This window comes from Castor canadensis, chromosome 3, assembly GCF_047511655.1.
Source record: "Castor canadensis chromosome 3, mCasCan1.hap1v2, whole genome shotgun sequence".
NCBI lineage: Eukaryota > Metazoa > Chordata > Mammalia > Rodentia > Castoridae > Castor > Castor canadensis.
The window spans coordinates 16,094,417-16,106,738 of NC_133388.1; the positions used below are offsets into that span (position 1 = coordinate 16,094,417).

General features: G+C 40.6%; 2 protein-coding genes across 6 annotated transcripts; one reads left to right on the plus strand and one right to left on the minus strand.

Annotated features, from left to right (window-relative positions):
• Positions 1-37: 37 nt before the first annotated feature.
• On the plus strand, positions 38-2,167 carry Gon7 (GON7 subunit of KEOPS complex). Of its 2 annotated transcripts, none has more exons than XM_074067280.1 (2): positions 38-410; positions 1,795-2,167. In XM_074067280.1, the coding sequence occupies exon 1, from the start codon at positions 120-122 to the stop codon at positions 378-380; it is 261 nt and encodes an 86-aa protein (XP_073923381.1). In that variant the 5' UTR covers positions 38-119; the 3' UTR covers positions 381-410; positions 1,795-2,167. The 2 variants fall into 2 exon arrangements, with proteins under 2 accessions (XP_073923381.1, XP_020030519.1); XM_020174930.2 differs by having other exon boundaries at positions 41-327.
• Positions 2,168-10,281: 8,114 nt separating this feature from the next.
• Lyset (lysosomal enzyme trafficking factor) lies at positions 10,282-12,110 on the minus strand. 4 transcript variants are annotated; one of them, XM_020174924.2, is made up of 2 exons: positions 11,956-12,110; positions 10,282-11,105 (listed from the first exon to the last, which is right to left on the minus strand). In XM_020174924.2, the coding sequence occupies exon 2, from the start codon at positions 11,087-11,089 to the stop codon at positions 10,694-10,696; it is 396 nt and encodes a 131-aa protein (XP_020030513.1). In that variant the 5' UTR covers positions 11,090-11,105; positions 11,956-12,110; the 3' UTR covers positions 10,282-10,693. The 4 variants fall into 4 exon arrangements, with proteins under 4 accessions (XP_020030513.1, XP_073923379.1, XP_073923380.1 ...); XM_074067278.1 differs by having other exon boundaries at positions 11,917-11,993; XM_074067279.1 differs by lacking the exon at positions 11,956-12,110 and adding an exon at positions 11,779-11,904.
• Positions 12,111-12,322: the final 212 nt, after the last annotated feature.

Here is a 12,322-nt window from a genome sequence, read left to right on the forward strand (position 1 = left end):
GGGAGGAACGATTTCTGACAAACGGAAATCATCCTTCTCCCGCCTGCGTCGGCTGCGGGCTGGTTTCCGCTTCCGGGTGGTGCTTCCCTGTGGCGCGCTCTTGAAGATAAGTGGTCGCCATGGAGCTGTTAGGAGAGTATGTGGGGCAGGACGGGGAGCCTCAGCGACTGCGGGTGTGCTGTGAGACATCGGGTGACGCCGACCCCCTCCAGAGCCTGTTGTCGGGCGTGGCCCAGATGAAGGAGCTGGTAACTGAATTCTTCGGCCCCCTAATCCAGCGGGAAGCGCAGGACAGTGTGGCTGCGACCCCAGACGACGCATTGGATGGTGAGCTTGGAGACGGTACCCAAGGGGACTTCGGCTTAGGGGAGCAAGTGTGAGTGGCAGGTTTGCAGAAAGTGAGACTCAGGGTAAGAATTGCACCTAAAAAATGTTGACACTGCCCTACTCAACCGAGCTGTTTCTGCCCAAGCGTTTTCACTTTTATTACAAAAAAAAAAAAAAAAAAACCAAAACGTGTTGAACGCCTACTACGCAATGCCAAGCACTGGGCTGGGGTCTGGAGGTGACGTCGACTCAGTTCTGCGCTTGTGGGATACAAGGGAGTGAGACTGGCAGACATACTTATTAAAAGAGTTGAAACGGTGTGAGTGTCGCCCTCTGTAATTATGGCACGCTGGCCGAGCCCAGGAAGGCTTCTCTAGAGCTGGGCATTGGAAGAGGAAACGGTTTTACTAGGTGTGAAATTACAAACATGTTTGAAAAAGTGCAGTCCATCCCAGTAGGGACAGCTTCGCAGTCAGGACATATTAACCCAGAAGCTCCTTTCCCATATCCTGGTTTTGTAGGTGCAGTTTGGAAGTAGAACCGTAGAGGTTTAACACTGTTAATTGAAAAAAAAAAAAATTGGCTGGTCGCCCGTGGCGGACGCCTGTAATCCTAGCTACTCAGGAGGCAGAGGTCAGGAGGATGGCTGTTGGAAGCCAACCCGGGGACATACATAGTTTGCAGACCCTATCTCAAAAAACCCAACACACAACAAAAAGGCTGGTGGAGTGGCTCAAATGGTAGAACGCCTGTCTAGCAAGCTTGAGGCCCTGAGTTCAAAGCCCCAGTACCAAGAAAAGAAATACAGAAATATTTGAATACAGAAATAGGCAGGTGACTTTTTTAACTGCCCTGACCTAATTAGATACTGAAGTCAGTACTTCCTGTTCTGTAAAGAAGCTTAAACTATACCTTTCCATCTTGATAAAGTAGATGGTTGGCTATCATCAAAAAGAACTATGACAAATGTTGGCTAGGATATGAACAAATTGGAGATCTTGTACATTATTGGTACCATGGGTATAATAAGTCAGACAAAAGGCCACATACTGTATGATTCCACTTATATGAACTGTCTAGAATAAGCAAATCCATAGGGATAGAAAGTAGATTTGTACTTGTAAAATTGTAGTTGTAAAAGTCCTACCCCGAGGGGGTGGGAATTGACTGCTAACGGGTATGGGATTACATTATGGGGTACTGAAAGTACTCTAGAATTAGTGGTGATAGTTGCAAAAGCAAGCGAACATACTGAAAACCACTGAGCTATCACTTTAAAACAGTGGGTCTATGGTTAAATAATTATTATATCTCAAAAAGTGATAAAAAAGTTTTAAATACTAGCATCTTTTCACAGATTTTTTTTAAATCTCTAAAGTAAAATGGTCTCATTTCAACCATGTTAGCAACCTATATTTCTTTCAATCACTGAATATAATGTCATACAACAAATATTTATTTTGAAAGGTGATGAAGATGATGCAGAAGATGAAAATAACATTGGTAACAGAACTAATTCAGATGGACCATCTGCAAAACGACCAAAACCATCATCTTAGCAATAGCATTTATGAAATTTAAAAGACTGCTATTGAGCTGGGCCAGGTGGTGCACAGGTATAATTCCAGCTACTCAGGAGGCTGAGACAGGAAGATCACAAGCCACTCCAACAAAAAAAAAAAAAGACTGCTACTGTATCCTAATCATCACCTTGCTGATACTTAAGGAAGACTTGCATTCTAGTTCCGGAACACATTTATTTTGTTCCCCTGGGACAAATTTGTCAGAGAGAAAACTTTGTTTTTACCAAAGCAAGATAAAATAAATTTTTGAGAATTAAGTCTGTTTTCTTGAATGAGAAATTTCAAGCCATTGGAATAACAGAATAATTCATAATGTATGAAATTCTCCAAATTGGCTACTGATTTTTTATCATTGTTTTCTCTTTTTAAAATAACCACTGAATTGGGCTAGAGGTGTGGCTCAAGCTGGAAGAGTACCTGCCTAGCAAACGTAAGACCTCGAGTTCAAACTCCCGTATTGCCAAAAAAAAGAAAAAAAAATCAAGGTAAAATAACCACTAAATTAAGTGGTATGATGGCTACATCTTTTAGCTTCTGTTATAAAAGTACATGTCATGGTTCATGGGCAGTAATAGATAGAGTATGTATATATATTTTTATTTTCTACAGTACTGGGGCTTAAGCTCAAGTGTTGTGCTTGCTAGGTAGGCACTCTAAAACTTGAACCATACCCCCAACCTGGAATATCAATTCTTTATAAGTAGAAGGAAAATAAGGGAATAGAAATACTAGTGGTGGTACAGGCCTGTAATTTCAGCACTGAGGAGGCTAAGGTAGTAGGATCTTGAGTTCAAAGTCAACCTGGGCTATATAAGGAGACCCTTATATAAGTTTATAAGTGGAAAAGCTTATAAAAGTACATATTCCTAAAATTGGAGAAGAGGGCAGAACAGGTTCTGCCTGGAAGCGAGGGGGGTGTGAAGGGAGAGGACTGAAAAATTAGTGTGTTTTTTTGTCTCCTTGTTTTGGCATTTCTGAGGTCTTGAACTCAGGACCTCATGCTTACTTACTAGGCAAGTGCTCTACCACTTGAGCTACACCTCCAGCCCATTTGCTTTAGTTATTTTTCAGATAGGGCTCATGCTTTTTGCCTGTACTAGCTTCAGACCACTATCCTTCCACTTCTCATGTAGCTGGTATTATAGCTGTACACTATACCAGACTTACTTGTTGAGATGGGATCTCCCTAACTTTTTGTCTGAGCTGGCCTCAGCCACAATCTCTGCTTTCAAATAGCTGAGATTAGAGGTGTAATCCACCACATGCAACCCTGAGAAATAAATTTTGATGCAATGTTGAGCTGGAAAGAATAAAAGGTCAATGATATATTGACAGAATATAAATTGGTACAAGCTCTTTGAAAGTCAAGTTGATGATTCTGTTAAAATATTAAATGTACATGCTCTTTGACTCACAATAATTTATACTACAGATTATAATATGCAAAGATCTGTTTATAAAATTAGGCATTGTAGTATTTTTCCTAGTATAGAAAAGATTGTTAACTTAAATGTCCACCAGCAGAAGACTAATTAAATAAAAATAAAGGTATGATATTGTACAGCTATTAAAAAGACCAACATATATCTCTCTGTGCTCTGTGCTGTTAAGGATCAATTTCTGTGTTAAATGAAAACCAGGGAGATACAGCAGTGCAGACAGTCCATCTGTCTCTGGGAAGAAGCTACTTCTCTGGGAGAAGTTTTTTTGTATGTCCTTTGTTCTAATTGCGTTTAAAAATGGTATTTTTTTTCTAAGCAAAAGTTATGCACAGAAAGTTATTTTGAAACTTTCAAACACTTTTTTTTTTTTTTTTTTTTTTTTGAGGCAAGGTCTCTCATTGTAGCCAGGCTGGGCTCAAACTCTCCATCCTGACTTAGCCTAGCAAGTGCTAGGATTATAGATGTGTATCACCACACTCAGGTCATACATCTCTTAAAGAAGCATCCTTTATGTGTATTAAAAGCTGTTGAATAATGGGCAATGGAAAACAAAGAGGTAAGGGAGAACAATGGAAGGGGCTGAATAGACCAAACTAAAGTATACCCACAGTGTGATACATTGACAAGCCCCTTTGAACATCAAATTAAATATAAGAATGAAAGACAGTACTGTAAAATAGGTACAGTGTGTTGGGGGTGGTACTAGTGGGAGGGGAGAGGGGAATGAAGGAGATTAAGTTGAGGGTATATGGTTGATGGACCTCAAATACCTGTATGAAACCTCTTGCAATTGCTTTAAGTGGGGCAGGGAAGGGGTTGAGGGGGAGAGATGACGGGGGCGATGTAATTAATGTATAATGTAAATCTAATCAGAATTGCAAGACCCCATCTCCAAAATAGCCACAGGAAAATGGAATGGGGGTGTGGTTCACATGGTCTACCATGTCACTCTGCCTTGCAAGCACAAAGCCCTGAGTTCAAACCCCAATCCCATCAAAAAAAAAAAAAAAAAAACAAGCAAACAAAGCAAATAATTCATATTTCCTTTCCCATCCAGCAACTTTGTCAGAAGAAGAAATAGAATCTAACTTCCATAGAGACTAGGAGAGCTAGGCTACATAAGATGTATGGTACCATAAGATAAGGGGGAGGTGTTTATAAAATGGTTATGCCCAGCTCTAACCTTAAAAAAACTGTATAACCAGTTTCACAGTTTTACAGTTTAACAGTTAGCAGTTTAACTGTATAACTACACTGTATATCCAGTACTAAGTATTAAAATGAATTTCACAGTGTTGCTGTAAGCATTCCAGTTCTCAGGTGACCTTTAGGATCAGAATTGCTCTATTTAAAGACATGGCCCAGGAAACAGTGAATGCTAGAAATAAGCTTCTATTTAAAACTTTTAAAAAGTGGCAGCTCACATTGGGACATAAATAGGCCATTGAGGTATAGTTTTAAATAGAAATTTATCCTGATGCCCAAAATTCTATTGGAATAGAAGGAGCTTATGAGTGCTTAATGGGTCCACAGTATTGCCCTGAACACCAAGGACTGGAATTGCATGCTATGTATGGCTCTGAGAGTGCTAATACTTGGTGCATATTAGTTGGCTTAGGAAGCTCTTCATGTTTTTGTTTCTGTTTTTCAGATAGGACTGGGGGGTTAAACACAAGGTGTAGTCCTTGCAAAGCAGGCATTCTCCTGCTTTAGCCACACCTCTGGTCCGTTTTGCTTTATTTTGGAGATGAGATCTCAAGAACTATTTGCCTGGGTTGACTGACCTCTAACCTCAGTCCTCTCGATCTCAACCTCCCAAGTAGCTAGGATTACAAACTTGAGCCACCAGTTCCCAGCAACTCTTATGTTTGAAACAAAAAAATTCTTACGGGCTCTAACCACCACTTAAAACCATATAGGTGAGCATGCATGGTTTTCTCAGTTTCAGTATGGAAAATTCCAAGACAACCAATGTCACCAGGGATCCTATCAAAAGTAAGTTGAGAGCTATTTTAAATCTTGGCCTTGAGAGAATGTATCACTACATCCTGAAGTCTGAAAGAACTTAATAGTTAAGTTCTAATCAGTAGAATTAAGTAGTTAAGTTTTAATCAGTAAATGTGCAGATTATGCTGTGCACGTAACAGTAAATATTAACTTCTAACCTTCATTCTCTTTGAGGTGTGGACTAGCAAGTCTAGCAAGAGAAGTGTGCATGCAGTGAACACATAACTGAGCATCTACCATATGCCAGGTGCTGTTGTAGATGTGGTAGGCAGTCACTGCCCATAGCAGTGCATGACAAAGGCCTAGCCTTCATGTGAGGATAAATGCTGCAGAGAAAATTCAAACAGGGTAATCAGAGGCAGCTTCACTAAAGTGACATTTGCATAAAGGTTTGAAGAAGGTAATGGAACAAGCCAGGGCTTAGCATCCAGGCAGGCAGACAGTACAGAGTTACAGTGTTCTGGCATGTTTAAGAATCATCAAGGAAACCAGCATGAGGCTGGAGTAGATTCAGGAGAGAAAGAGTAGTGGAAAATGAAGTAAAGGTGTACGTTGAGACTGGGCTGCTGATTTAGGACTTTATATGCCATGTTAAAGACTTTGGCTTTTATTCTGAAAAGGAAAGTTTAGGGGGATTTTTAAGAGGTATAACATTTTTAAAGGATGTCTTTTGTCCACTGGGTTGATAACAGACTTGAGGAGCAGGTTTTGGTGGGTGGAGCTTGGCAGCTTGGTTTTGGATAAATTTCATGAACATGGTACATCTTAGTAAACATATAAAGTAAGCAGCTGCAGCCAGGTGTGGTGACACACAACAAAACAAAATAGACAGTTGGATGATCAAGTCTGGAGCTTGACATGACCACAGGCAGTGTAGAAAGGAGAACTGGGGCACACCAACACGTACAAGTGGAGCTGATTGCCAAGGAGGAACCAGCAAAGAGAATAGAAAAAACTGAGGAAAAAGGCAAACCAGGAAAGTATCTAGAACAGGGAACAGGTGGCTTTTTTTTTTTTTTTTTTTTTTTTCAGAACTGGGATTGAACTTAGGGTATCAGTTACATTAGTCACATTTTCATCTGACTAGTGGCTGCTGATTTGGACAGCACAGATAAAGAACATTTCCCTCATTAACATTCTGCTGGAAGGTGCTGAGCCAAAAACCAACTAAAGAAAGTCAAAGACAGTATCAAAAACTGTTAACAAGTAATTTCAGATCCAAGACTTGGCCATTGGATTTAGCATAAATCACAAGTGACTTCTTGACAGGAGAGCAGTTTTGGTAGAATGGGTTGCAAAAGCTTGATAGCATATTCTGAACAAACTGGAGAGTATTTGAAGTTAAAAAAAAATATAGACAACTAAAGATTTGCAGTTAGAATGGCTGTGGTGAACTTACAACAAAACATTTGCTGAGGCTGTTGTAAAGACAAGCACGGCTCTCATAACTAACACTGGGACAAGTGATTCTCAACCCCAACAGAATCATTTGAAAAGCTTTTAAAACACAATTGCCTGGGGCCCACCCCGAAAGACTGATAAAATTGGTTGGGAAGGAACCCTGGCATTTTATGTGAGGTGCTGTTTTGGTTTTTTTGGTGGTACTGGGGTTTGAACTCAGTACTCAGGGCTTTCTATGCAGGTGTTCTACACTTAAGGCACACCTCCAGCCTGAGATGTTTTGTTTTAGTTTATTTCATTTCCTTGAGTAGTTCTACTGTACAGCCACATTCAGACCCACTCACTGCCTTAGACCAAAATAGAGATACTAATGTGTTATGATTCCTAATCATGGCCTAAAATTATTTGGGACTTTGCATGTTGGAGAATTTATAAAGTGATGACACTCATTTGATGCAAAAGTGAGTCATGTGGTAATATGGTAAACTTCTGCCAGTGTTTGAGATTGAGGGTGTTAAATCCAACAAAAAGGAAATCAACACTATATATATATATTTTAAAGAAGGTAGAGTGCCTGACTAGCAAACACAAAGTACTGAGTTCAAACTCCAGTACCACCAAAAAAAAAAAAAAGAAGAAAAAGGGTTTATTTTGGGTTTAAGGTTTCAGAGGGTTCAGTCCATCATAGCAGAGAGATCATAGCTGAGCATTTCAAACCATGGAGACCATGAAGCAGAGAAAAGGGCAGCACTAGATGATCTTAACAAGAAAGACACATTACTTATGATTAATAGACATGCTGGTGTGATTATCTTATGGGTTTGGTTATCCTCTCACATGAGTACTTTATTTCATGACTCCACTTATCCAAAGAAAAGCTTGTTGTTAACTTAAAAAAGTTTTGAAACAGAATCATGTTCTAAGCTTTAGGAAATCAATTTTTTTTTACTTTCAAACTGGTAGCATTTTTAATACCAGAAAATTTAAATGGTAAATAAAGCTCTATGAATTGGATGTTTTTGTAATTATTTATTTTCTGTAGTGGTACTTTTGAAAAATATCTGACACGTTTCAGTGAACACTCAACAAGATTCACAAGATTCTTTTTTTTTTTTTTTTTTTGCAGTACTAAGGTTTGTACTGAGAGTCTTATACTCACTAGGCAGGTACTCTAGCACTTGAGCCACTCTGCCAGCCTAGGATTATTTCATTTCAGATGTAGTTGCTAATAAAGTGGTTTACTAAATCATTGTGAGATGTGGAGATGTAGCTCTACTTTCCTTTATCTGGAAGCAAGGATTTACATGTTATGGGTCCTAAATCAAAAGGTATAACATGTGTTAGAGTGCCCTGAGTTTAAATTCCAGTATCACCAAAAAACTACAATCTCTAAGATTAATAGAAATTACTAGTTTTAGAATAAGACTAAATAACTGCCTCAAGACTAATAAAGCAGGAAACTGCTCAGTGATTTTCCTCAGATTATCCTTGGTTTTTTTTTTTTTTTTTTTGAGAAGCAGCATAGTAGAATGATAAGAGCTAGCAATCTGAAGCCAGACATCCTGAGTTCAAGTCCTGAATCTTCCATTTACTGTGTGACCATGGACAGATTCTTACATGCTTCAGATTTCTTCTATAGTGCCAGTATAGTATCTGCCTCGTAGGGCTACAATGAAGAATTAATGTAAAACTCATGACACAATTCCTGCAGCATGCATTCTAGTACTCAAAATATGCTAGTGATTTTGTCTGACTCTCACAGAAACAGGTATAGTATTCACAAATTTATTACACATGGTTTTGACCAAGCATGGTCAAAAAATTATTGTAGAAATTTAAAAAATTTCAAGAACAGTTTTTTGGGAGGCGGTACTGGTGTTGGAACTCGGCTGTGCTTACTAGGCAGAGGCTGTACCACTTGAGCCATGCTCCCAGCCCTCAAAACAAAAATTTTAATTCCATGAGCACATTATGAAGCTAAATTGATGTGGAGAAGCTCTCAATTAGTCCTGTGTTGTCAGTTGTGTTTAAATTGTTGTGTGATCTGCTATTTCTCTACCCTTAATTGGGTGAAAATCTGCCTCCCTCCCCAAAAAAAAGGTACCCAAAAAAGCAAGGTGAAAATGTATGTGCTTAATTTAAGTGATAAAATGAAAATTTTAGATCTGCTGAAAGGTAGCATGTCTTTAGTGGAAGTCAGGTGGTAGTGTTGGAAAATCAATCAAACATCTACCATACAGCACTGAATTTAGGAATCCTGAGCACTCAGTTTTTCCTCAATGGTGAACTCCTTGGAATGAGGTACTTTTGAGCACCAAGGGTCTACTGTATTTCAAACTGCTGCTTGTTTGGAAGATTGAATGTATTGTACCAAAATATGTATCTTTTCAATAACAAAACCTTTGGAGGTAGTAAGGGAGAGTCTGCTGCTTTTGAGACAAAGGTACCTGCTTTATCTTTTAGGTAAAAGTTTGCTGTGGAATTCTTAGCCTTTCTGGACAAATAAGACATAAACTGAGGTTGCTCAGAAACTTGTAGATTTTCAGTAGCTCGTACAAATTGAGAAAAACTTTTCTCACTAATATTGCCATTTTCATTCTTTGGCATCATTAGTCAGACAATACCCAGGGCTTAACCATTTGTCATTTGTGCAAACAACTATAGCTCAATGGTTAGGACAAAGGCATCAGAATGCCCAGTTATAATTCTGGCTTTGCTATTTACTAGCTGTGGGACCTCTGGCAGGTTACTTCTCTGCCTCAGTTTCCTTATCCATAAAATCTGGATAATCATTATGTGAGTTAGTTCATGTAAAGCTCTTAAAACAAGGTCCAACAGAATAGGCACCAAAAAGTGTCATGATTATTACTAAAATAGTGTAAAATGTTTTCAAGTATTAACATAACTTAAAAATATATCCTGATCTCATCCACAAAAGAGAAAAATCTAGTATTTCCACTTTTCAGTTATCTGTATTGGTACCAAACACAAGTATCACAAATGCTAAGGAGGCAGTACAAGGATCACATCTTTATGCAACTGGCTGAAGACCTGACCTTGGACTAGAAAGAACAATCAGAAGGATGACCTAATAGTAGTTTTCAGAAAGATATGCTCTTTATGGACTGCACTAAATTACCCAAGATATTTTCACTGACCACCTTTTTCTCATCTTCTAGAAATGTATACGTTATTTCTAGACTTTCAGACATTTGGTCTCTTCCAAGTAGTTTTTTAAAGCCGATAATATTTAATGATATAGGTAGCTATTACCAGGAAGAACAAATTCTGCTTATCAAGACAGCCATCATGGCTGCAGCTCAGCCAAGAGGCTTGGTATCAGCAAGGACCTGGGTTCAATCTCTAACACCAAAAAAAAAAAAAAAAAAAAAAAAAGTCATCACTTCAATAATTTTATACCAATTCCTATAAACTGAAAATGAAAATAAGCAAAAACATTTGGCTTAGCGACAAGAGAATGTATAGGTGTTTTAGTCTTAAGAATTTTAAAGCAAACCAAGTAATTGTATAAAATTTAAATTTTATGACCATGGTTGGACCTTTTTACACTTAACACAATGGAAATGTTCATTTTTTTCCACAAAGGAAAAACTTCTGAATCACCACTATGTTGCGCAGTAGAGTAGAAATATGAGTTCAGGTACTTATTCAAGTTTCTAAAGACTTCAAATAACAAGACACGATTTTACTTCCAAAACCTGAAGTCATCAACATGATTCTGTATTACTGTATCTCAGGCTTTACGTAAAAAGTCATTATTATTCAGATAAAGATAGTCCCCTAGTCACATTTTTTAAAAAGTCTCTGCCCCCACCACAACTTCCTGAGATCTGCGGAGAAACTGCAGTCTTGTGATCTGACTTCATACAGTACGGGCAGTTTTGTAACCATAAGGAAAAACGGTGACAGAGTTCACGTGTCAATTAGGTGTAGTCTGCTGATCTGATTAGAAGCCTTGACAAATGCCTGGTGGCGATTGCAAATAACTGCCAGGCATATGGGGATGATACAGTAGCCCACCGTTTTGGGATCGGCTCTTGTACAAGAATAAAGGAACAAAAACATCTGTAAGTAAGGTATCAGAAAAATAACTGTCCATAACCAAAAAGGAAGGGAAAGCAACCGAGCTTTCAAGGAGTGTGTCCATGTGGTTCCTTCCCGGGGCTCCTCAGGGTGCTGCTGAATGTGTTCCAAAGCCAGCCTGTTGTAAGTCTCATTGATTTCAAAAACATAGTAAAACGCCGCTGCACTTGCTAACAGATACAATCCCACTCCAATCCACCCCATCCGCTGGCGGAAGTTCATCATTCTCCATGCTCTGGGCCTTCAAAGTAAAAAAAAAAAAGAAAAACAGGGTCTAGTAAGGCTGACATGGCAATTATTCCAAGTATACTTGATTTCATATCCAAGAGTTCTAAAATACCCCCATTAATACGTTGAAGATTTAAAGTTAATTATATTAAATGCAAACATCTTACAGGTGGTTGTTTTATGCAACAGTTTCGAGCAAATAAAAACCACTGGTTTCAGAATATACTGAACTCTACTTTTCACGTGAGTCCCAGAGAATAAGCCGCCCTGTTTAATCAGGTGTGTTTACACATTCCCTTCAGAAACTGGAATTAGACGGAGAGACATTCCACTTTTACAGTTGAAATGCTTTCTGGCTTAACAGTATTGCTTCAGCTAACACTGGGTTCCACAAGTTAAACCAATGTCGGAGCCCCAAGACAGCAACTCTGAAAACACTTACAACGATCCCGAAAATCTTCCTGTTCCCACGGCAAGCGTTAAAGAGTCACTCGGTTTTGAATAACCGTGTGGCTTTGGCATTTCAGAGCAAGCCACCATAAGAGAAAACCCCTGGGTTGCCTAGCTCAGGAAAAGCGAGCGCCAGCCCGGAGCACAGGCTAGTTGTGATTAAGCACAGCGTGACTACGGCCGGTCACGCGGAGGCCCGGCCCCAGTCGCCGCTTCCGAGCCCAAGTCTGGGTCACCTGGCTCGACGGGAGGTTCCTTGGCCACTAGGGCCTCCCAGCCACGCCCCCTACCCCGACCAGAGCTACGCAGGCACCAGGCCCGGACATCGCGGCCCTGCAGCGCCACGAAGCCAGCACCCGGCAGGGGCCACCGACCGGGACTGCCAGCAAAGATGAGCAGGTCCCGGATCTCACCTTCCTGTCCCGAGTGGCCCGCTCGCTCGCCGTCCCGGATGCCGCGGCAGTCGGGGCTTCCGGCTCGAGCCGGAAGAGCGCGCCCCGCCCTCCAGGCCCACACCCCTCGTGACGTCGGGGCGCCTCGGCCGGCGGCACCGCCTCCCTGAGCGCTGGGGATACCAGTAACCGCGGCTCGCCGCTTCAGGTGGGCGGCCGTCCGGGTGCGGCGACCCAGCGCCCCGCCCCTTGCCCTCTGGCGCCTCTTACCCGATCTGATTGCCTATCACGCCTAGTCTTGGAGAGCACGGCAGGGATTGGGCCGCCTGGCATCCGCTGCCGACGCTCGGGGCGCCTCCTTAGGCCCTTCCGGACGGAGGACCGGCCC

Coding starts and splice junctions, on each gene's coding strand:
- Lyset (XM_020174922.2), bottom strand. CDS start 11,632: ATGGTGGCTTGCTCTGAAATGCCAAAGCCACACGGTTATTCAAAACCG. Junction 11,106..11,534: donor GGAAGATTTTCGGGATCGTT/GTAAGTGTTTTC, acceptor TTTACTTTGAAG/GCCCAGAGCATGGAGAATGA.
- Gon7 (XM_020174930.2), top strand. CDS start 120: ATGGAGCTGTTAGGAGAGTATGTGGGGCAGGACGGGGAGCCTCAGCGA. Junction 328..1,794: donor CCCAGACGACGCATTGGATG/GTGAGCTTGGAG, acceptor TTATTTTGAAAG/GTGATGAAGATGATGCAGAA.